Genomic DNA, 23,895 nt, shown 5'->3' on the forward strand with positions numbered 1-23,895 from the left:
AGGTATCTTTGAAGCCGGCCAATGCAATTTACCCCATCAAACCATATATTTTTGAAAAATAGACACCCAGTACTGTAACTCCATGCATGAGATTCTACCACCAGCCTTTGCCATAGTTTGTGGTATTAATTTTTTTTGTATTTTTTCACACAAATTACACTATAGGTATAAATTTATAGCTCCAGGTATACGCTATTATCAAACAACACCTCGTTATGCGTTCAGCAACATTTCCCGAGAACAGTGATGCCACCCATGCATGGGTTTGCCTGGTGTTTGGGAGCGAAAAGGCCACATTTGGGAAGTGCACTTTTCCCCCCATTTTGGTCAGTCTGTGCCTACGCCCTATCTTTGAACCCGGCCACTCCAATTTACCCCTTGGGCTTCTGAATTGCTTTTACTTTAACTCTTTCCAGATTTTGGGGATGATATAGTGCTAACTAACCCAAAACTTTATTTATTTTTTATTTTTTCCAAAACAATTTATTCAAAGAGGATAATGCACAGATGAAGCACATAAAAAGAAATAAAGGGCAAACTGAAATACAGTGTACAAATACAATGAGTATGTATCAGTGTCATAGGAGGCCCAAAAGGGTCAAAACAGCAGGACGGAATGCTCGGCAGACCCATGCGGAAGAGAATACATATAAAGAATGAGCAAGCAGGAAGGATACAGAATATAGACAGCAGTCATTAGCAGATTATGAACGATGTCCGTACAGAAGGCGTGGCAGGTAAACAAGACAATCAAAAATATAGGGAACATGTATAACATAGCCCCATCATAACTCCTGAAGTACTCCCCAACTTTATTTTTTTATTGTATTTTTTTGGGGACTTTTTTTTTGTTACATTTTGCTGGAACTGGATGGTTCCTCTGATGCAAAATTATTTTTTATGTTTTTTTTATTATTATTTCAATATTTTACTAATCACATTATGATTAGAAAGCTGGGCTCTATTGACTTGCATGGTTGAATACAGTACCTGTATTGAACCTGCACGTGGAGCCAGAGTTTTCAAGAGCCTCTAGCGAACTTTTCCAACTTTGTTATTTTTATTAAAGGACACGCTGCCATATTGCGAGTGGCAAAATCACCCGCAGTGGTGGTTGTGCTCTCCCGAGTGGTCACAATGTGCCTTGGGGTGAGTGTTTTGTGTTGCTGAATGCCATCTCAGCATTGCAGGGGTTAATATTTGTCCCCCACAAGCTTGAGTTAACAAAATAACAGCACTGACCTGAATGTCCAGGGTGACTCCAAGTTAAGTTAAGTTAAGTTAAGTGAGTTAAGTAACTGCAGCAGTTAAAAACTGTCAAAAGTGGGCAGATGATGATCAGATCACTCCTGGCCAATAGGAGTAATCTTATCATTATGACAGCCCCTGGATGATCCTGCCTTAGAAAGAGAGAGGGGTCATCTAAAAAACACAAATTAATAAAAAAATACACAATTATTAACTGATCACTTGTCAGTGACATTTAAGTCGCTGATTATTGAACGGTCTTCCCGATTGATGTCAGTGGCCTAAACTCGTCACTTTCAAGTAATCTGATTTTTTTTAGAAGTTAAAATTGAACCGCGCTCATTCCAGTTTTGACTCCACAATATCTGAGAATCATGACTTATGTATGCATGTGGGGTAGCGCTGTACTCAGGGGATGTTACTGAGACCTATTTTGCTCTTTCACACATCTGTTCAGAAAAATACATTTTTGTTAGACTAAATGGAATCGGCTACATGGGACAGTCCAATATGCCCCTAACTAGATTCCCTGAGTCGTCTAGTTTTAGGTAATGTATAGTTTTAGGGGTTAAAATAAAACATGGGACGTCTACGTACCTGGACCCAGCAAACTGATCTGTCAAAATTCTATGTTTAAAAACTATAATGCCTCTTTGCTATCTCTCGCCCGCGGCTGTCGTTGCCGATTATCATGACGGAGATATCTGCTTTTGGAGAGCTTTCCAACTTCAAGGTCAATATGTCCAAGTCCGAGATTCTTGATGTTAATCTTCCTCCACCTGACCGCAGGGCGCTGGCGACCTCCTTTCCTTTCGCTTGGTGCGACTCTAAGCTGCCATACCTCGGGATATGGCTAACGAGGGATCTCTCTCAGCTCTTTAGCTGTAATTTCTTACCTTTATTAGCGACTATCCGCTCTGATTTCGGTAAATGGTCGAGACTTATGGTCTCGTGGTCGGGTAGGATAAATGCCATCGCTCGTCTTTTCTCCGCTTTGTCTGGGGCTCTCGCGCTCCACACATTAAATTTAGCACACTGATTCGCCCCAAATCGAGGGGTGGCCTGGCCTTGCCTTGCCCGCGCACTTACTATAGGGCATGTCATTTGCTCCGGGTTGTGGAGTGGTCCCAGGCCTCCCGCATTAAGCAGTGGGTCGATCTGGAGGACGCCCTTCTTGGTGTCCCTGTTAGCTTCCTCCCCTGGTTGTCGATGTGTTCTGCGAGACGCTTGGCTGCTCCTCACCCTTTTATCCGAGCCACCCTGCGCGTCTGGCACTCTCTAACTGGAAGCGCACAGCTAACCACTTTTCCCTCCCCGCTTACCCCCCTTAGGGACAACCCCGACTTCCCTCCGGGCATGGGGGTCGATTTGTTCCCCACTGTCGCCTCTGGCACTGATTCTAGACTTCGCTCCTTTGTCACTTCTGCTGGGCTTAGGCCACTGGAACAACTGATTGCGCCGGCTTCGCCTACCTTCCTCGATCGGTTTCGCTATGCGCAGTTAACCAACTTTTATCGTTCTCTGGTTCAGCGGCACAACACGTTTCGCGCCCTCACCGCTTTTGAGACTCTCTGTGTGTCCTCTAGTCGGCTGACTCACGGGGTGTCCCACCTCTATAGTCTGCTGCTGACTGCCTTGACCCCTGTGCCCCCTGTGTTTATGGGGAGATGGGAGGCTTCGCTGCAGGTCGTTCTCACGGAAGAACAGTGGGAAAAGGTTTGCATCCTGACCCATCGTTGTTCTCTGAGCAACCGGGATCGGGAAATGGCTTACAAGCTCTTAGCTCAATGGTACAGGCCCCCTGCAGTGCTAGCCCGTTATAGGCCTGACCTGCCTAATGAATGCTGGAGGTGTAGAGACTCTCCTGGCTCCCTTCTACACCTGTGGTGGCTCTGCCCTCGCATAGTTCCTTACTGGTCCGCAATCCATAAGTGCATGCAATCGCTCTCTGACGTCCCTATCCCTTTTACTCCTGACTTTTTCCTCCTCCATCATGGTTCGTTCTCTATCTCCTGGTTCAAGAAATCGGTCCTCCTCCGTTTAATGACGGCGGCCAAGGCTCTGATACCCCTTCATTGGGGTGATCCCTCCCCTCCTACGTTCCGGGAGTGGTTCCTTCGTGTCGAACGCATCCGTGTGTTTGAGGAATCATACCGCGGCCAGGTACCAACAGACATGGTTCCATTGGCTTGCATACGTGTCTGGTCCACAGGTTCGCTCCCTTTTGTCCGATGCGGCCACTTAGTGTCTTCTCGGGTGCTGGGTTCAGTGCCCCCCCTTCCCCCCTCCCCTCTGTGATAACCCCCTCCCCCCTTTTTTTTTTTACCCCCCCCCTCTTCTTTCTGGTTTCCCCTTCTCTCTGTTGGTGCTTGGTGTCCACTGCTCTGGCCGGCACTCATTGCTGGTTACTCCTGCTGATGTGCCTGATTTTCCCTACTTAGTCCTTGCCATGCCCAAGAAGGCAGGGATTGTTTATTTTCGCATGTCACATCACCATATTGCTCTCTGTACTTGATGTGCCACCTCTTGTACCTTCCTTGTTTCGTGTTCGCACGGCTCTGGGGCTCTGTATCACTACAGTACTACCTGTTTTATTGCATCCGGCGGCATGTACCTATTCCCGTTTTTCCCACCCCCCCCCTTTCTTTTTTCTGTACCCTCCTTCCCTTGTTACGATTTACTGGAAAATTTTGAAAACCTTCAATAAATATTGATTTACCACCTTAAAAACTATAATGAGCATGTTCCGATTTTGAACCCACAGTGCCAAAAAAACTTGCCCTACCCATGTATATTCCCATCCCCATTCAAACATGCACAGCTCTCTCCCATCCTCAAGAAACCCTGCCTTGATCCAAATTCCCCTGCTAACTACCGCCCCATATCACTACTTCCAATACCATCCAAACGCTTAGAAAAACTAATCTACGACCATCTAACCCTCTTTCTGTCCTCAAACTCTGCTCGACCCCCTGTAATCCGGTTTCTGCCCACAGTACTCGATCGAAACTGCTCTCACAAAAGTCACAAATGACCTTCTATTTGCTAGAAACAATGGCCACTACTCTATCTTAATTTTACTTGACCTCTCTGCTGCTTTCAACACAGTCAACCACCCCCTCCTCATACAGACTCTCAGCTCTCTTGGTGTCCGTGACACTGCTCTCTCCTGGATTAACTCATATCTTTCCAACAGGTCCTCCTCTGTGTCTTTTGCTGGTGACTCCTCCTCCTCCTCCTCTACGCCTCTGTCTGTTGGAGTACCTCAAGGCTATTCTCCATCTATACTTTCTCACTTGGAAAACTCTGGCATCTCTTCCTGGATTGCCTCTCACCACCTCAAAATAAATGTCTAAAACTGAGCTCCTTCTAAGCCCTCCCTCTAACTCTATTCCCCTATCTGACCTTTCTATCACTGTTGACGGTGCCTCGGAGTGACCCTAGACTCTAACCTATCTTTCATCCCTCACATCAAATCACTCTCTAAATCTTGCCACTTCCAACTGCGTAACATTTCCAAAATTCGTCATTTCCTGACTGTCAGCACCACAAACAACTACTCCACTCCATCGTAATCTCTCATCTGCCAGGCTATTCTAACTCACCCGACGCTGTGCATCTGCCGCACCTCTCTGCGAGTCCCACCACTGGCTCCACATCTATAGCAGAATTAAATTCAAAATACTCACTCTATCCTACAAAGCTCTCACTAACACCGCTCGCCTCTACCTATCCTCCCTCATCAGCAAATATACACCAGCCCGCCCGCTAAAATCCAACAATGACCTGCTCCTTGCATCTTCACTCATCACCTCCTCCCATGCCCTACAGGACTTCTCTCGCGCAGCACCAACCCTCTGGAACTCTCTTCCCCATGCTGTCCGACTCTCACCAACTCTACCCTCCTTCAAACGCTACCTAAAAACTTTTCTCTTCAGTGAAGCCTACCACTGACATAAACATCAAAACCTCTCTCTCACCCACTTACAACCCTTATCTCGCCCCACAATAACATCATTCACTGCCACGCAGTCCTCACCCCTTATCCACCTAGAATTTAAATTCCTACAGGAACAGGGCCCTCCATTCCTCCTGTTTGTGTATGTCAATTGCTTGTCATTTTGTACTTCTCGTTATCTGTAAAATTGTTACCTTGTACAGCGCTGCAGAATCTGTTGGCGCTTTATAAATTAAGTATAATAATAATAATGTATATGGGGTATTCCTGTACTCGAGGGGTGTTTCTGAAGACAAATCACAAGTTGTTTCAGTAATTTTATGTAAAAAAATGAAATTTACTGCAATGTTGAAGACAGACTGGCACTAAAATGGTTAAATAAAAAGTGTTAAAATGCCTCAAGTAAAATACTTTGGGATGTCATCTTTCAAAAAATCTATACTTTTGTTGAGCAGTTTCTCTTTTTTCTGGCCACTATTGGAGTGCAACTCCCTCAGAAACAGCAATGCAAGTCATTCATATTTAACCCTGTAAGTGCCAAAATAAATGAAAATACCAGGCATATGAGGAGTTTCCAAAAACTGATTGTGACTGGCCGCAACGTCCCTAATTACTAATGATGAATGATAATAAGGTGGATGGATTTATTAGTGATCACCAATCAGGTGCTACCATTCCCATAGCACAGTTATGACTCACTGCCATCTCAAGTGAGTCTTTTTTCCAGAGAAGTTGTACAAAGGCTCCAGCTTCACTCATCTGGAGAAGACCCAGAACACGATCCTAACTACTAAATTCTTATAGCAACCCAAGTTATCAATTTGCTTACATTGCAAACTTGAGTCTTAATTGAAAGACGTCTGAAGTGCTGTAAGTGATGGCCGTTTGATGTTTTGCCCAAATATATTTCTGGAAACAGCTTCACAAAGTAAACAACCTCTAGCGCTATAGGCTTGTGCTCAGTCTTCTGATATAATGCAGGGAGAGTCCAGGAAGTGGGTTATTACTTCCTGGGGATTAAAGGAAGTGACGGACATTTTATAAAAAAAAATTTCCTGACTATGCTAATGGTGGATGTCAGAGCTGGATAATATGAATATAACTAGAATACAAAAGGTACATTAACACAAATTGTGCATTTCTGTATTAAATCATATTATTTGAAATTCAAATAGAATAAAATCAAATCCAATTAGAAAACCTCCGTCAATTAAATTTTAAAAAAACATAACGTGCAGAAAAATCAATGATAAATTAAAAGTGCTGAATAACATTTACATCTGAGAAAACGATAAATATTATTAAAGGGAATAAAACTGCCGATGAATGAAACTTCCTTCTAAAACTAACTAATACTCTAAAGGCATTTGATTAAAGTCTGCGTTTGTATATTTCTGTCCATGCAGACAATTACCGGCGCTCTGCGGTTTTCTTATAATTTAAAACCAACATAGAATTGCGATCCCAAAACACAAAGTCCTGCATCTATATTGAGACTCCATTGCAATGAATGAGACCGCACTGTATAAAAAGAGCCGAGATGTTCAGGTTCATTACAATGATATCAGATGCAGCAGATGCCACTGACCCACACGGTGCTCGATTCCACCGAACCCGGCAGACACTCTCTGGCACTCGGCAGGTTACTGGGCTACATGATGCTGATCTCTGAGGCTCTGCCATTGAAACGTCTCGTTTGTTTGTTGCTCCTGTGTGTGACGCCCTGCAGATCTGAGATCCAGAGCCCAGCAACGGCCTGTCATCTGCAAGTCATCAAACCATTTGAAGACTTTGAGTATTTTAAAGATGGGGACATTATAATTGGAGGAGTTCTCACGGTGAATAATCAAATGAGGAATTTTTTTTTTTCTGGACAGGATCATTTTCCCCCCCAAATAGTCTGTGTCATGTAAGTTCCCACAACTAACCATAAAAATAATATCTGCAGAACAAATTCATTTTATAGAGAGCCCAAAACTACTAAGGGAAGTGACTATGTTAAGCAGTAAATCCAGTTGCTGTCCAGCTGTTTTCATACATTACATTTTTTATTTCCCCCTGCGTGGTATAACTTGCACACATGCTCTAGTGCTATTTTGAGGTAAATATATACATATTTATGACTTTTTATTATTACTTTTTATTATTTGTGAGATTAACGTAAGATGTGTTGTTTTTTTCTTGCAATATTATGAATTTTATGCTATTGACTTGATTGGGAGAGTTAATATCTTTTTGTAAATCTACCCATATAGATTTTAAAAACTATTATGAGGATATTGGAGAAAATACGTATCTGTAAAACAGAGGTCATTGTGTTTTACACTAAGGAGCTGACATCCCCTTTTGAGAACATGATAAATGCATGATAATGGCTACAAAGGTTAACCGAAATGTTGACTATTTTTTATTTTATTAAACCAACTCTTGAAACATTAGGACTGACACTATGTAGGATTGGCAAGAAAATTAAAACACATTAGGAAAAGAAAAAGAGATTGGGAGTTTGAGGAGGGAACAGACAGAAATAGAGGGACTATGCTATGTACCTCCCAAGGATTCCTATATTTCATACGATTTTTCTTTTCAAAAGAAGTGTATAAGGTGAATTTTTTTATGTCTTTTTTATGTAGATTTGTCTTTAAAAAAAAAAATAGACATTTTCAATCTGTGAAGAGGGGCCACATGTTGTACTGCGTGGGACCAGACTCAGCCATGACCACCACTGTCCACTGTATTCAGACATTTGCAACCATCTCAGGCAGGGCTAGGAATGGGCTTGACTCAAAAATATTTCACAAAGGTCCTTGATTTGTCTTCCGCAAGACATGCCCTACATTAAATAAATATGTGAGGGTAATTACGGCACTCACGCTAGTACTCTCTACTGACCTATGACCTGTTTTGCCATTCGTTTAAATCTAGAACCTTTGCCAGTTGATGGTAACATGGTATTCCTACAAAGTCTTAATAAGTGTTTTTATCTGGCAGACCTCTGACTATGTTCTTCTGCTTTAATCTAATTCTTCTACCTTTACAGCCCAGGCCTCATGGATTACATCAATTTACTGGTCTTTCTTTTCGCCATTGAAACATTGAACAACGACCCAAACATTTTACCAAATATTACCCTGGGTTATCATATATATGACTCCTGTTTAGATGAAGGAAAAGCTGTGAAAAGCATTCTTCAGATTTTGTCTGGCCCCCGCATGACCGTCCCTAATTACTCTTGTGCGAATTCTAACAACGTGGCTGGATTTATTGGCGATCACCATTCTAGTACTACCATTCCCATAGCACAGTTACTAGGGGTGTATGGATACGCACAGGTGAGTAACCTGAATGGTCTTCCATGTATTGTCTGACATTAGCATTCAGTTTCATGGTGAGATCACAACCATGTCTGACTCCAAGCGGTTATTAGAAACCTTTACCGCAGAATGTTTACACTTTTCTCTTCCATTTTGTAGATCAGTTATGGAGCGACAGACTATGCGCTGAGTGATAGACGTGTTTATCCGCATTTCTTCCGCTCTGTTCAAAATTATCTTGTCTATAATAAAATTATATTGAAGATTCTAAAACATTTCGGATGGACCTGGGTGGGAATACTCGCGGTTGATGATGACACCGGAGAGACAGAGAGTCAGGCTCTGAGAGCGTATCTGACAAGTTATGGAATTTGTATTTCCTTTACTGTAAAAATTTTTTTATCAAAAGAACTATCTGAAAATATGAAAATAATGTCAGAAACGGTTTTAATGTCATCGGCTCGAATTATTATACTCTGCGGCTCTTTCAGCATCAGAATTATTGACATTTTAACTCGGTGTCTCAAACATAAAGATATAACATTAATCCTTCCTCCTGCCTGGGCTTCCAATGAACATCTCACAGATTACTTTGTAGAACCCCTGAATAGCAGTCTGGCCATAGAACTGCATGCTCTAGCGCTACCGGATACCGGAAGTTTCTTTGATAATATCCATCCTTCAAACCGTCCAGCAGACAAGCTTCTCGAAGATATATGGATATTGTATTATAGATGTTTATCAGAAAATTCTGAAAAAAATAGGCTTTATGAAGAGATCTATAAAATATCTCTGTATAACTGCAGCGGGACACCTAAATTAATTGCTAAAACTCATCTGACGGCTGGTGTTTCTCCCCGGGTGTTTATTTCAGTGAGTGCTTTAGCTAAAGCTTTGCATGACATGCACTTATTTTATAACGAGAACGCAAAAGAAAATGAAATCCAAAACATCTATAAACACCAGGTATGTATGAAATACAGACTGCTTCACGTGTCAGACGCTGACGGACATACAGGAAGAATTTCTAAGGCTTTATTTAAGAATATGAATTCTGGTCAGCCTTTACACCTCATACCTCCCAACATTTCAAAATGTGAAAGAGGGGAACTTTGAATTGACTTCCTATAAGGCTCAGCCAGACATACTACTTCCATGATGCTGAGCATCATGGGAAGTGCAGCAACAGTAAAGCTGCAGATGCTAGCTGTGAACTAAAATTCCTATGATTCTCAGCCAGCCCGGTGTCCACCATAATGCCGGCTGAGCATCATTGGAAGAGTAATCCACAGCAGCAGAGATTTTTTTTAATTAAAAAAGGCTAATGTTCCAATTTTGGAATCAAAACATTTGCTACTGCAAAAATTTATAGATGCAAAATGTTGGTTGAATTAATGGTCGAATTCTCCTCAGAAAAAGTTATTTCCTTTATTTAGATCATGCGCATAATCGAGACAAGGCACACAACACACAAAAGTTGAAGCGTTGTCTAATTACGTATTTGGATTACATGGTTTATATAACTTCTTATATTTCTTATCTGCTTCTAATAGCATGCATCATTCTGATTGGTTACTTTTTAAGCAGGTTACACCTCTTAGTAGATATGTTGGCGCAACTCGTGATATATCATAGACTAGACATTTTCTACTGTCTTTCTCAGCAATAATATTTATGATAACATAAGCATTTTTCTAGCAAAAAAGTTCCATTTTGTTCAGTGGAACAAAACAGAGATCACATTATTCTTAATGATATTCTTTTTCAAAAAACTTTTATTTCTTTATTAATTCATGTAAACTATTTTTCATATTTAATAAAAGCTATGATTGAGAAATTTTAGTTTTTTATTTCTTTTTTTGCCAACCTAACCCCCCCAGTTATGCACATCTGCCCCCAGGCTTGGCACTCTACCCCCAGAAATGCCTTATACCCCCCATATGACACTCTGCCTCCCTGATATGCCTTATACCCTTCTATATGCTGCTCTGGCCCATGATATGCCTTTTAACCCCCTATCTGCCTTATAGCCCCTATATGCCACTCTGCCTCCAGAAATGCCTTATACCCCTATATGCCACTCTGATGAGTCTTGACACCAGGTGCGACATTCAGGTGGCAGGGTCAGACTTTGGTGTAAACAACAAGAAAGCATGGATTCATCCTGCCTTGTATCAACGATTCAGGCTGGGGGTGGTGTAATGGTGTGGGGGACATTTTCTTGGCACACTTGGCATTGTTTAAATGTGACAGCCTACCCCAATATTGTTGCTGACCATGTCATCCCTTTGTGACCACAGTGTACCCATCTTCTGATGGCTATTTCCAGCAGGATAATGCAAGTAGCAAAGCTATCTTCATAAAAATAGGGCTGCCCCATATCTCTGGAATCTACTTTCACCAAACCTTCGGCATTCACCCTCCCAACATTCAAGAAACTTCTCAAAACCCACTTCCCTGTCACTGATACAACTCCACACTACCTTTCACTCTTTGTCTATGTCTTATGCTTGTCCTCACCCCATTCCATCAAGATTGTAAGCTTGCGAGCAGGGCCCTCTCCCCTTTATGTATCAGTTAGTCTGGCAATTCTCATCTTGTCATACCCGTTGAATATATGTATTTTATTAAGCGCTGCATTACATAAGTTATGGTGGGTAAAAGGTGATGGAAACCCTTCCACTTAAATTTAAGGGGTAGTAGAAGTATTATTAAATACTCATCTACACACACCAGACAAGCCTGGCTTTCACAACCACAAGGGATTCTGGGTAGGCACATGCAAACAAGGTTAACAATTAATCACCTTTGCCTCTATATCCACTTTATCTTGCTGTCTTGTACAGCGGGCAATTACTTTCTAGGAATCCATGTATAAAGTGGATATAGAGGCAAAGGTGATAATTGTTAACCTTGTTTGCATGCGCCTACCCAGAATCCCTTGTGGTTGTGAAAGCACCATGAGATTTCTGTGGGAAAAGCAAGCCCTCTGGCTTGTCTGGTGTGTATAGATGAGTATTTAATAATACTTCTACTACCCATTAAGCGCTGCATAAATTGTTGGAAATAAAAGATAATAAAAATAATAATAATAATAATAATAATCCTCTCAAACTGGTTTCTTAAACATGGCCATGAGTTTACTGAACTCCAATGGCCTCCCCAGTCACCAGATCTCAATCTAATAGAGCACCTTTGGGATGTGGTGGAACAGGAGGTTTGCATCATGCCTTCATGTGCATATGGACCAAAACCTCTGAGAAATGTTTCCAGCACCTTGTGCAAAGTATGACATGAAGAATTAAGGCAGTTCTTAATGCAAAAGGTGGTCCCAACCCAGTACCAGCAAAGAGTGTAGCTAATTAAGTGGCCAGTGAAGTGGCTAGTGTATATACAGATCAGCCATAACATTATGGCCTAATATTGTGTAGGTCCTGACGGGTCGAGGCGAGGACTCCAGTACACTGAAGGTCTGCTGTTGTATCTGGCATCAAGACGTTAGCAACAGATCCTTTAGGTCTGTAAGGTGGGGCCTCAATGGATGCATCCTGGTGCTATGTTTTCTCCAGGTAAATGACGCATCCGGCCATCCACCTGATGTAAAAGAAAACGTGATTCATCAGACCAGGCCACCGTCTTCCATTTCTTCCAGTTCTTATGCTGATGTGTCCATTTTAGGTGCTTATGGCTGCAGACTAGTCAGGGTGCCCATGCTGACCCCTCATCATGGGCAGCCTGACTGGTCTGTAGCTACACAGCCCCATATTCAACAAACTTTAGTGCTCTGTGTCTTCTGACACTTTTCTATTAGAACCAGCAATAACTTTTTCAGCAATTTGAGCTACAGTAGGGATTTGACCACACGGAGCAGCCTTCGCCCCACACGTGCATCAACGAGCCTTAGCTGCCCACGACCCTGTAGTCTGTTCGCTGTTTTTGCTTCATTGGACCACTTTTGATAGGTGCTGACCACTGCAGACCGGGAACACCCCACAAGAGCTGCAGTGGAGATGCCCTGACTCAATTGTCAAGCCATCACAATTAAGCCCTTGTCAAAGTTGCTCATAGCCTTACACTTTTTCCTTCTTTCAACACATCACTGTGATGAAGAAAGGTTCACTTGCTGTCTAATACATCCCACCCACTTACAAGCGCCATGATAACAAGATTATCAGTGTTATTCACTTCACCTGTCAGTGGTCATAATGTTATGGCTGATTGGTGTATATGGACAGAGGTCTTTGCTTTGATATGACTTTTACATGTATAGTATTATCCATACTAAATGATGAACATCAAAAAGTTAAAAGCAAAACCCACTGTTTTGTAGTTTTACATATTCCTTCCACAAGTTAGGTGTCACTGAAGGGAAAATCTTGCTTTAGGATCAGCAGCATCCCTTGAGAATATACAGAGATTGAACTTTGTCTTGGGACAGAGAGGGTTTTTTAAAATTGTATCCCTAGCGAAAGTTCCTTGTTTGGTACCTATTTTAACATTTATTAGTATTTAATATTATTACACACATGGTACAGGAAGAGGGGCAATCTTCAAATTGAAAAAGGGCATGAAAAGGCTTAGGGTATTACACATGCAGCATTAAAGAGAAGTGAAATAGCATTTAATGTCTATGAGTTCCTGTAGTTCGAAGGGGCAGAGGGGGGTGTAGTTTGAAGGGGCAGTGGGGGTAGCGAAGGGGGGGGGCGCCAGAGTAGTAGTCCGCACAGGGCGCCACAACGCCTAAGGCCGGCTCTGATTGCAACGTATTAGAAGCCTTTATGTTGTATATTGTTGTATATTTTATAACTGTGCTTTCTAATTGTTACTTGCTACCTCTTAAGTTATGTTGCCATTCTAACACTAATTGCAGCTCACATGCAAAATCCAACGTTGTTATTTACCAAAGAACAATATTTTCTTCTAAATTGTGCCTTCATGGTGACCCTGGTGCTGTTGGTTCCAACGATGTGCTGTAGACTGATGAAAGGTTGATGCTAGTTAATGATATGAAGTTCTAGTAGATGAATAATAGAGATCAGGTATTGGTCTATTTTAGTTGAGTGTTTGGGTTGGTTCTGTTGTAAAATGGGAGGTATTTTTATTTTCTTGATTAATGACGTAGAAGAAAACTCTCCTACATTGTGACTGTGAATGTCCTCTTGTTTTGTTCTAAATCATTTTTCACAGTTGCATCGCTATATAAAAAGGATAATTGCATCTCAGTTGGGCCGCACATTTTACGATGAACATGGAGAATTTGCATACTATTACACAATTACAAACTGGGTGTTTTTATCAAATAAGTCTGCATTTAGAAACATTGTGGGTAACTTCACTGAGTGGGCTCCAGATGGTCAGCAGCTAATCATTGACTCGCATTTAGCAATATGGGGGAACAAAGACAACCAGGTAAGGGGGGATTATTGTTTTTGTTTTCCTACATTAAAATTAAGCTACATTTCTATAAACTTTACAGGCAAAGAGTATATTAAAAATAATTTAACAGAAATAATATAAACTCACCAGCACCATACATCCTAAAGATGGTAAAACAAAACCAGTTTGACGGTGTAATGGTTCTAACTTGTGAAAAACCCTGTAGCACGAGAGCCATAAACGTCACACTTAAGACTGAGCATCCTAAACACCCACTAACCAGACCTCCCAGCCAGACCTCGCTAAGCCAGGCTCTGGAAAACCTCCCCAGACAACACGCAAATGTCCAGGCAAGTATTTCCTCCCTAACCTCAGTGATACCTCAGGTCTTTTTTAGGGGATCTCCTTGCCCTGGGAGCATAGAGGAAATTCTTCTTTTCACAACAGTCTCTGATCGCCAGGCTCCAGGTTTTAATGCCCAGCACCTATGCCTGATGCAGACCACATAGGAATCATAGACTGGATCCTGCAAAAGCTCTAGTCTGTTCGAAAAGCTTGCATGGATCCAAGCTGTTAGTCCTAAAAAAAGCAACATGTACCTGCGCTCCAACCATTTGCTCATTCTTTAATTAATATTAATTTATAAGAGTGGCTCAAACAAGAACTATTTTTTTTTTCTGTTTGTAGATTCCAAGATCTCAGTGTTCAGAGAACTGTTTGCCTGGATATCGAAAAGTTCTGAGACCTGGAACACAAATCTGCTGCTACGACTGTGTCCGGTGCTCAGAGGGAGAGATATCCAATAGATCTGGTATAATAGATTATATAGAATCATACACATAATTTACTCATAGTATGTGTGTAGGAATGAAAGCCTGCTCCTGGTAAGGTAGAGGGTGGAGTCATGGGCCTAGGAACCCCTAAAAATCTGGGGGGCAGCATGAGTTACTGGGGGTTCTTATGCCCATGGGTGGAGTTGGGGGGTATTGAGAGCCACAAGGAGAGGCAGGTGTAGCTATAAGTGATCACAATAATAGACAAACAAGACAGGCATGGGTTGACTAGACCTGGGCATAACCTCCCCCACCCGGGGGGAGCAGAAAAACTACCTGTCAGCCGACAACCAGCTGTGATACCAAGCACCTTACAGATATTCTGAGAAAGACCTTTTTACACAAGCTGCAACCTCCATGCTTCTGCACACAGCTGGTTCACTTTCACAAATGCGCCTCAGTGCACTAAACGCCCCCCATTAAAAACATAAAAAGTAGTAAAGGTTTAACCCCTTAATGACAAAATGCATTGTTTTCAATATGTTTAAGAACTGTACATTTACTCAAGAAATCTACTTATAGTGGGGTTTTGTTTTTGTTCCTTGTTTGGTCTTTGAGCTCCTCCGTTATATTTACTTCCATGTGAGATGAGTGGACCAGATTCTTGGCAAAAGTGGTAGAGGTTAGTGCAGCAAGTGACTTGAAACACGCATGGGATAGGCATATGATTCCTGAAACTAAAACAAGGCGAAGGAAAATTGGGGCGATTAGATTTGCGGCTATTTTTGTTTGTTATCTTCAGTTCAAATCTAAGAAATGAAAACAAAAAGAAGTAATTTAACATTAGTTAATATGGATACACTCAGTGGGAGGGAACTATATACTATATTATATTTTATTTTTAATTTACATATTGAGGCATAATGTTACTTTGCGTTATTTTTCAGACAGTGAGAACTGCATTGTTTGCCCAAGTGATAAATGGTCTAATGAGAAAAGGGATCGGTGTATTCCAAAATCGGTGGAGTTTCTATCATATTTGGATGCAGTTGCTGCTGTTTTATCCTTTCTATCAATTCTGTTTTGTCTTGTAACTGTTGTAATTTTACTGATCTTCATTGTCTTCAGAGATACCCCAATTGTGAAAGCCAATAACAAGAACCTCAGCTTCCTCCTCTTGGTCTCCATCATGCTGAGCTTTCTCTGTGTGTTTCTGTTCCTCGGTCGTCCTGAGGATGTAACCTGCATGCTGCGACAAACAGCTTTTGGAGTCCTCTTCTCATTAGCCGTGTCTTGTATTTTAAGCAAAACAATCATGATCTATATTGTTTTCAGAGCCGCAAAACCCGGCAGCTCCTGGGCAAACTGGGTCAATGTGAAAGTCTCCAATTCTATAGTACTGCTCTGCTCATCCATTCAAGTTATCATTAATATTTCCTGGTTGGCCATTTCCCCCCCATTTCAGGAGCTGGACATGCACTCTTATCAGGGAAAGATCATCGTTCAGTGTAATGAGGGCTCGGTTATCGCCTTCTACTGTGTCCTGGGTTATATGGGGCTTCTGGCAGCCGTTAGTTTTATTATAGCTTTTTTAGCCAGGACATTACCAGACAGTTTTAATGAGGCCAAGTACATCACCTTCAGCATGCTGGTGTTCTGCAGCGTTTGGATTGCGATGATCCCGGCCTATCTGAGCACCAAAGGGAAGAACATGGTGGCCGTAGAGATTTTTGCCATAGTGGCTTCAAGTGCAGGACTTGTAGGATGTATATTTATTCCAAAATGCTATGTAATTCTTTTTAGACAGGAATTGAATACAAAAACATATTTACTTGGAAGTAGAATTAAAGGTTTAACCAAATAGTTATAAGAACCATATTCTGAATTATATGTATTATTATCTTATAACTGTCAATGGTCAATTTTAGAAACTTGAATTAGTTTTCTGGACATCAAAATACATTTTTGCACACAATACCCCAATGTACTTTTAAGAAGCATTTATCTTATTTATAACAGGCAACTATTTTATCCTGCAAGAAAGGTGAGGCGTCCACATGTTGCAAAGCACAGAGATAAACTCAACAGCACACAAAGCAAGACACACACGACAGGAACCAAATAAACCTCTGTAGACATAGTGTAAATATAATGTTTATGCCCATCGTATCAGTATAAATGAGTTAATGACTGCATTCAGAACAATTAAAAGATTATTGGAGTTATTGGAATTCAGATGATGCAGACTTCATGTCAGACATTAAAGTAAACTGAAAACAAATCCCTAAATTATTTTGTGTTTCCTTCTGCACTTGATCATTTGCATACTGATTGTGATGGAACCCTCCATCACTGGGGCCACTGGAGAGGCCTGACTGGCTTTGTAAAGACTTCTGTGTCACCCCCAGAAGTATATCACCTCATCACTTGCAGAGGGGATTATCTCTGGCAGACAGCCAGGATCTGCAGCCAGGGATTGACCACCATTGTTTTAGTTTAATCTCAGACCCCCCACCCCCATGGTGCACTACTATGTCGTAGCCCCAGCCAAACCTTGAAACTGATTTCGGCCAATAATAGATAGTGGAGGTTGGGACCCTATTGTATTGTTAATCCCGTTACTGCCCCTGTTGTCTCTGGGAGGCAGATTAAGGGGCGGTTTGTATCCCAATATCTTGATTTATGTTAATATGCAGTCTTCATTTTGCTTATACCCTACACTGATTCTTGGCTAGTGACTGGGAACCCGGGGAAATTGTGTTGTCGCAGGCTAAGGAAGCACAATTCAGGGGAGGTAGTTGATCGGACCACACAGCTCCGTGACACCAATAGTTGAAAATATTTTAAAGGACAATAATATCTAATTATTGCTTGGTTGGGCAGTGAATCCCGTCTGATACTACACTTTATTTCATGGAATAAATACTGTGACATTAAAGGTTGTAACCCTTCCAAACATAGTCGCCTGATAAACTCATCTATACTAATATGAAGTTATTTGCTAGTATGACCAGAGCTCAAGCCAACTTGGGATGACATTCGTGCCTACTCACATTGATGACCTAGAACTCCATTCAAATTAATGCTAAGTCAACCACCAGATTCTTATGGTAACTTCACTGATAAAGCACTAGGATAGGCAAAATTACTTACAACATGCCCCCAACTCTCCCAATTTACGCGGGACAGTCCCGATTTTGGGTCCCTGTCCCGCTGTACCGCCTATCCCTTCCTCTGTCCCGCTTTGCAGGAGCAGAAGAAGGGTGAGGCAAGATCGCTACTCATCTCAGGTGCAGCTGCGGGGGGCACACAGCCGCCCGATCAGCGACTGCAGCCTGCAGACTAGCTGGGAGATCGCAATCTCCCTCTAGTCGGTTCAACATTAGGGACACTTCAGACCTCGCTTTACTGCTCCCTAATCACTACGTGCCGGCAAATAATGCCGAGCGCGGGGATATGACGTCATCCCTACACTCGGCAGCAATAGCCGGCACGTAGTGATGAGGGAGCAGACCTCGCGCTCCCACCGCAGGATACAGGATGGAGGCAGAAGGATGAAGGAAGACGGATGGAAGAAAAGGTAAGAGATGGGGAGAAAGGGGTGTAATGGCAGTGTATGTGTATGTATGTGTATGTGTTTGTGTGTGTATGGGCCAGTGTGTGTAAGAGCAGTGTTGGTATTTGTTAGCTGGTGTGTAAAGCCAGTGTATGTGTATATATGTGTGTGTAAGGGCAGTGCCTATGTGTGTGTAAGGGGAGTGTATGTGTGTAAAGGCAGTGTACATGTATATGTGTGTGTGTAAGGGCAGTGTACATGTATGTATGTGTGTGTGTGTGTGTGTGTGTGTGTGTGTGTGTGTGTGTAAGGGCAGTGTACGAGTATGTGTGTGTAAAGGAAGTGTATGTGGCGATGCAAGCGCAACATTGTAAAGTGTAATTGCTTGCATCAGTGAGTTCCGCGAGATTTAAAAACATAAAAAGTGTCCCTCTTTCACATTTTGAAATGTTGGGAGGTGCTTACTGTACGTCTTAACTCTGCCACTCTTGGGTCTATTCATAGAAACATAGAATCTGACAGCAGATAAAACCTATTTGGCCTGTTTTTTCCTGATGCATCATTTAGGTCTTGATCAGTTCTTGATCTTGTCTTAGCTTAACAATAGCTTTGTGTCCCTTGTATGCATGCTTCGTTTACTGTATCGGCCTCTACCACTGGTAGTAAAGTACATTAGAAGAATAATGCACTTGGCATATACATTTTAACTTTTTCCCAACTACCTACCAGTAGTGAAGTACCCCACCTGCAATGAAAAACCCTTCACTGCAGGGGACCTGAATCCTCCTCTCTGGCAGCCGGTGAACGGCTGTTCAATGCACACAGACAACCTCCGCTACTGCACTCCACTTCCGCCGGGGCTTCTATGATGGAGCCTGACACTAATTCATTGTGTCAGGCTCCAACCAGGCTGTGGAGCTGCTTCCTTTTAGTTCCCCCTGTCTCGCTAGAGTTCCCCCAGTCTCGCTAGAGTTCCTCAAGTCTCACTAGAGTTCCCCCAGTCTCGCTGTGCTTCTAATTCCTTGATTCCATTTCTGCTCTTCGCTTCAGCTCTGCTTCCTTTATAAGGTGTGGGACACCATTATGTTTGCCTCAGTTTACAGACTCAGGTCCAGAAACAGGCATGCTCCATAACAGGCAGGAAGAGCTGACAAAACACCGTAACCAGAATAACGGAAAAACAAAGTCCAGACAGAAACGGCTGACGAGCCTAAAGCGCTGCATCTCAGCTGCTGCGCAATAACTCCTGAAAACCATCTTTGGGCGCTCTGGGTCATTACAGTCGTCTTTATGGACCCAGATCCTGACACATTGTCTTTGGAAGAAATAAAAGGTTGTGTGACTTGCATCTGTGAAAATTACCGGTGGGTAGGTTGTGTCATGAATGTAGGGTCACAGAAGGTTTTAATCACTTTCCTACATCCCAATGGCCCATCCCTATCCTATGTGTACCCTCACCAGCCAGACATATTGAACAAGTTCTCACTAAGGTTCATCCACTCATTACTACTGGACAAAAATTACACATTAACTTCTGCGGACTAGTAAATCTCAGAAGAAAAGCTACAGGGGAAGACACTAACTTGTCCTCAAAGTTATATGACATCACATATTTTATTATACCATCATTTACATTAACAAGTGGCAAGGTATTTCATTGAGTGTGAGATTTTTTACTCCTGTTCCCAAAGCCCAAACTAATACCAAAGAAACAATGCATTTAAGTGTATAACATATTTTTTACCCAGAATATTAAAAACACACTTTTTTTTTTTAGATTCACATCATTTGATACTTAGCTTCTACCTCAATTAGAAGAAAAGCTTGCTGGGGAAAGTGTATTTTTTCCACATTGGCAACCCTACTGTATAATCATACCTGCCCGGCATGCCCGGAAGTTTGCCGGGTGAAGCTCCGCTAAGAAAAATATGGCCATATAGTGTTACAGAATCTCCAATATACGGAAAACACAGTCTAAGGGCAGCCGAGTGAGCTACACGGAAACAAAGTAATGGATCCTTCCTCTGACTGCTAGAGTTAGGTAAATACGGATCTGCCCATGAATCCTATCCTACTCTGATGTGGAAGAAAGGAATGGTCCCCAAGAAACAAACAATGGCAGGCTAACGAGATGAAGCTACTGAGATAAGACACAGTCCTCAGACAAACAAACAAGGGATGAAGCTTCACCTACCCAGGTTAGGGCAGAAAAAAACACTTAAGATAAATGGGAGGTTCTGGGACGCTTGTAATTTCTTGTCCTACCTGGATAGGCGAAGCTCTCACCTATATATCCTACTGAGAATGACTTGAAACCCTGCTTTGTAACTTCTTGCAGTAGGTATGGTTACTTTTTTCCTTTCTGTAACCATTTTGTACACACATTCTTTCCTACATTGACCGTTTTGTTACCCTATAGATGTACAGGTACAAACACAATAGGTGAAGCAAGATTAGGAAATACCTGTAAGACTTGAGTTTTCATTACTCTCAAACCCCTCAATTCAGATATTTTAAAATGCTACCCTATAGGGTACTATTTGAGGGTGGATGTAGCCCACTAGAATATGAAAAAATATCTATGTGGGGTGTAATAATGGAATGTTCCTGAACATTAATCCGGTCATTGTTTAGCTGAGGCATTGAGGCACCTACTGTGACGAAGTTCTCAAAATTATTATTTTTTGCATGTTTCGTTGGTTTCAAACAAAAGCCCTATTTTTTCGGAACAAAAGTGATGCATAGTTTGTGTGGGTCTAACATGGGAATCTTGATAAAACTAACAAATAGTAGAAATGTCACAAGTTGTATGGAACGTGCGCTACTAAAAAGCCTCGGTAAGGTAAAGGTAGTGCTGCTCTCACACTGCAGAAACACTTTCCTTATTCCAGACAGTGATGATAAATGACCTGGCAATAGGCGTTGAAAATCATGTTTCTGTGTTTGCAGATGACACTGAACTAGGTAAAGTAATATTACTGTGCTGCAGAGAGATTTAGACAGACTAGGGGACTGGGCACACAAATGGCAGATGAAATTTAATGTAGATAAATGTAAAGTTATGCACTTCGGGGTAGGGAATGCACAAGCAACCTACATCCTAAACGGTAGTGAATTAGGGATAAAGACAAATGAGAAAGATTTGGGAATTGTTATAGACAACAAACTAGGCAACAATGTGCGATGTCAGTCAGCAGCTGCTAAGGCCTGTAAGGTATTGTCGTGTATAAAAAGGGGCATCAATTTGCGGGATAAAAATATAATTTTGCCCCTTTATAAATCAATGGTAAGGCCACACCTTAAATATGCTGTGCAATTTTGGGCACCTTTTCTAAAGCAGGATATCATAGCACTAGAAAGGGTTCAGAGGCGGGCTGCAAAATTAATAAAAGGAATGGAGCACTATAGTTATGAAGAAAGGGATATGATAGCATTATGATAATATATAATATATATGATAATATATTCAGGGCCAATACAAACCATTGTGTGGAAATCTGTTCATAAACAGGACTATGCTTAAGACACTGGGTCACGTGTTTAGACTGGAAGAAAGGAGATTTAGTCTAAAGCAGAGGAAAGGGTTTTTTACAGTAAGGACAGTAAGGATGTGGAATTCTCTGCCTGCAGAGGTAGTTTTATCAGAGTCTGTACAGACGTTTAAACAGCAACTGGACGAATACTTGGAAAAACATAATATTCGAGGATAAAATCTTTAATTATGGGGAAACCGCGTATTGATCCAAGGAGAAATCTGACTGCCATTTTGGGGTCAAGAAGGAATTTTTTCCCTGGTTAGTGCAAAATCGAAAGGAGCCAAACTGGGTTCTTTTGGATCAACAGCAAAAAAATTTCAGATATAGGAAAGGCTGAACTTGATGGACGCATGTCTTTTTTCAGCCTAACTACATGTATGTAACATATATATATATATATATATATAGATATATATATATATATATATATATATATATATATATATAACTATGACACAATAACAAAAAAACTTAAATGTTTTCCCAAGGTGTACCACTTCCTGTCAATTTCTGGGAACTTCCTAGTTCCGGCTACCTGGTGCCTCTCTTGAGGCATGGGGGCAGGAGGTCCCGCTGACATCGCAGGATGACACCAATGTTGGAGGTGAAGTAGGTGGGGAGCACCGCACCGCCGGCGGCAGAACCCAGTGAAATAGCATCCTCTGGATACTTTTTTTTCAGAGCATTTGCTCTGATAATCAAACAAATACAGTATTTATTTATACGTTCAAACGGGTCACATCCCCACTTCACATATTACCCTATAAATGCATTCAGGAATATTATAGCATTTATATCTTATCAGCTATAATATGAGGCCCTGATAGCCTCACAAGCTATCAGCCAATAAAGGTATCACCTATACTAAATTTACTTCACATACAGATATAGATTTATATACATTATAGTGCTTCCCACAGTAATATACAGGTATAGAGTTATATACATCAGAGTTTTATATACCTGAGATAGTAATATTCAGATATTGATTTATATACTGATATAGAATTATATCACTGTTATATAGAGTTATATACATAAGAGATTCATATACTTACATATAGAGTTAAATACTGCTAAAGCTTACTGATATATATATACTATACTATATATATAGTTCTATACATTATATCGTTATATTCCTAATATTTAGAGTTATATACATTAGATAATTATATACTGATATCTAGATTAGAGAATTATATACTGATACATAGAGTTATATACATTAGAGAATTATATACTGATACATAGAGTTATATACTAATAAAGTACTCACAGCACTTCAATTGCTGGTGTCCTGAATACAGGTAACTTAGGGAGAGTTTTAAACATCTGGGGCCCTAAACAGCATTTATTTTTCCTGAAGTAAAATCTCAGACCCCTCACAGCTGTGTACAATGTATGCAGCTCCCGCCATTTTCTCACTCACTTTTACTGCTGCTTCTGCTGATGGGCCCCTCAGCCACTGCCAGAACTCAAAATGGAGGAGCTACATGCAGGTCCTGTGATCAGCTGCACCAATCAGGTGACAGTGAGGCATTTGCTGGGTGTTTATGGATGGATGTGGGAGGCTGGAGGGCAGAGTATGAGAGGGAAGCAGTAAGGAAGAAGCTCCAAGGTGACAGAGCTCAGGACTAGGCCCAAAGTGACTGATTAGATTTTTGTGCTTTCCCTGTGAGAGACTGTATTGAGGAAGCTGGACAGTCCTCCTTAGCACAGAGGAGCTGGTGAGGCCACTGCAGCTTCACAGTCCCTTAAACCCCAGAGTACCCTGTGTCTGCAGAGTGAGTGCTGTGTCCTGCGCATGCTGAGCTCTGCTGGAGGGAAGGCTCCTCATGTCTGCTGAGAATGAAGCTGCCGGTGAGTCTGACAGAGAGGGTCCAGTAGGCGGCCATTACCCATACACCACTTGTGCTACAGGCAGGGGCCTGTGAGGTACCTGTGTGCTACTTGACTGATATTTAAAGGGACAGCGCTATCTAAAAGGGCCCACGTGTAGCTCCGCTCTCCAGGAACTGTGTGGTGAGGGGGTTGTTTAGAAGGGGTATTGGGATAGTCGGGTAGTCAGATATGATATTCCTATTACTGCTGCTGATATTAATACTCGTGGGTATCTGATGCCCCGTCCCCT

General features: G+C 41.7%; 1 protein-coding gene across 1 annotated transcript; it reads left to right on the forward strand.

The window, feature by feature from the left end:
• Positions 1–1,939: 1,939 nt before the first annotated feature.
• Positions 1,940–16,598, forward strand: LOC128467765 (uncharacterized). The gene is made up of 7 exons (XM_053449478.1): positions 1,940–2,067; positions 2,280–3,038; positions 8,247–8,538; positions 8,680–8,910; positions 13,708–13,929; positions 14,584–14,707; positions 15,617–16,598. The coding sequence occupies exons 1-7, from the start codon at positions 1,940–1,942 to the stop codon at positions 16,531–16,533; spliced, it is 2,673 nt and encodes an 890-aa protein (XP_053305453.1). The 3' UTR covers positions 16,534–16,598.
• The last annotated feature ends 7,297 nt before the right edge of the window (positions 16,599–23,895 follow it).

The sequence above is a fragment of the Spea bombifrons genome, chromosome 1, assembly GCF_027358695.1.
Source record: "Spea bombifrons isolate aSpeBom1 chromosome 1, aSpeBom1.2.pri, whole genome shotgun sequence".
Taxonomy (NCBI): Eukaryota; Metazoa; Chordata; class Amphibia; order Anura; family Pelobatidae; genus Spea; species Spea bombifrons.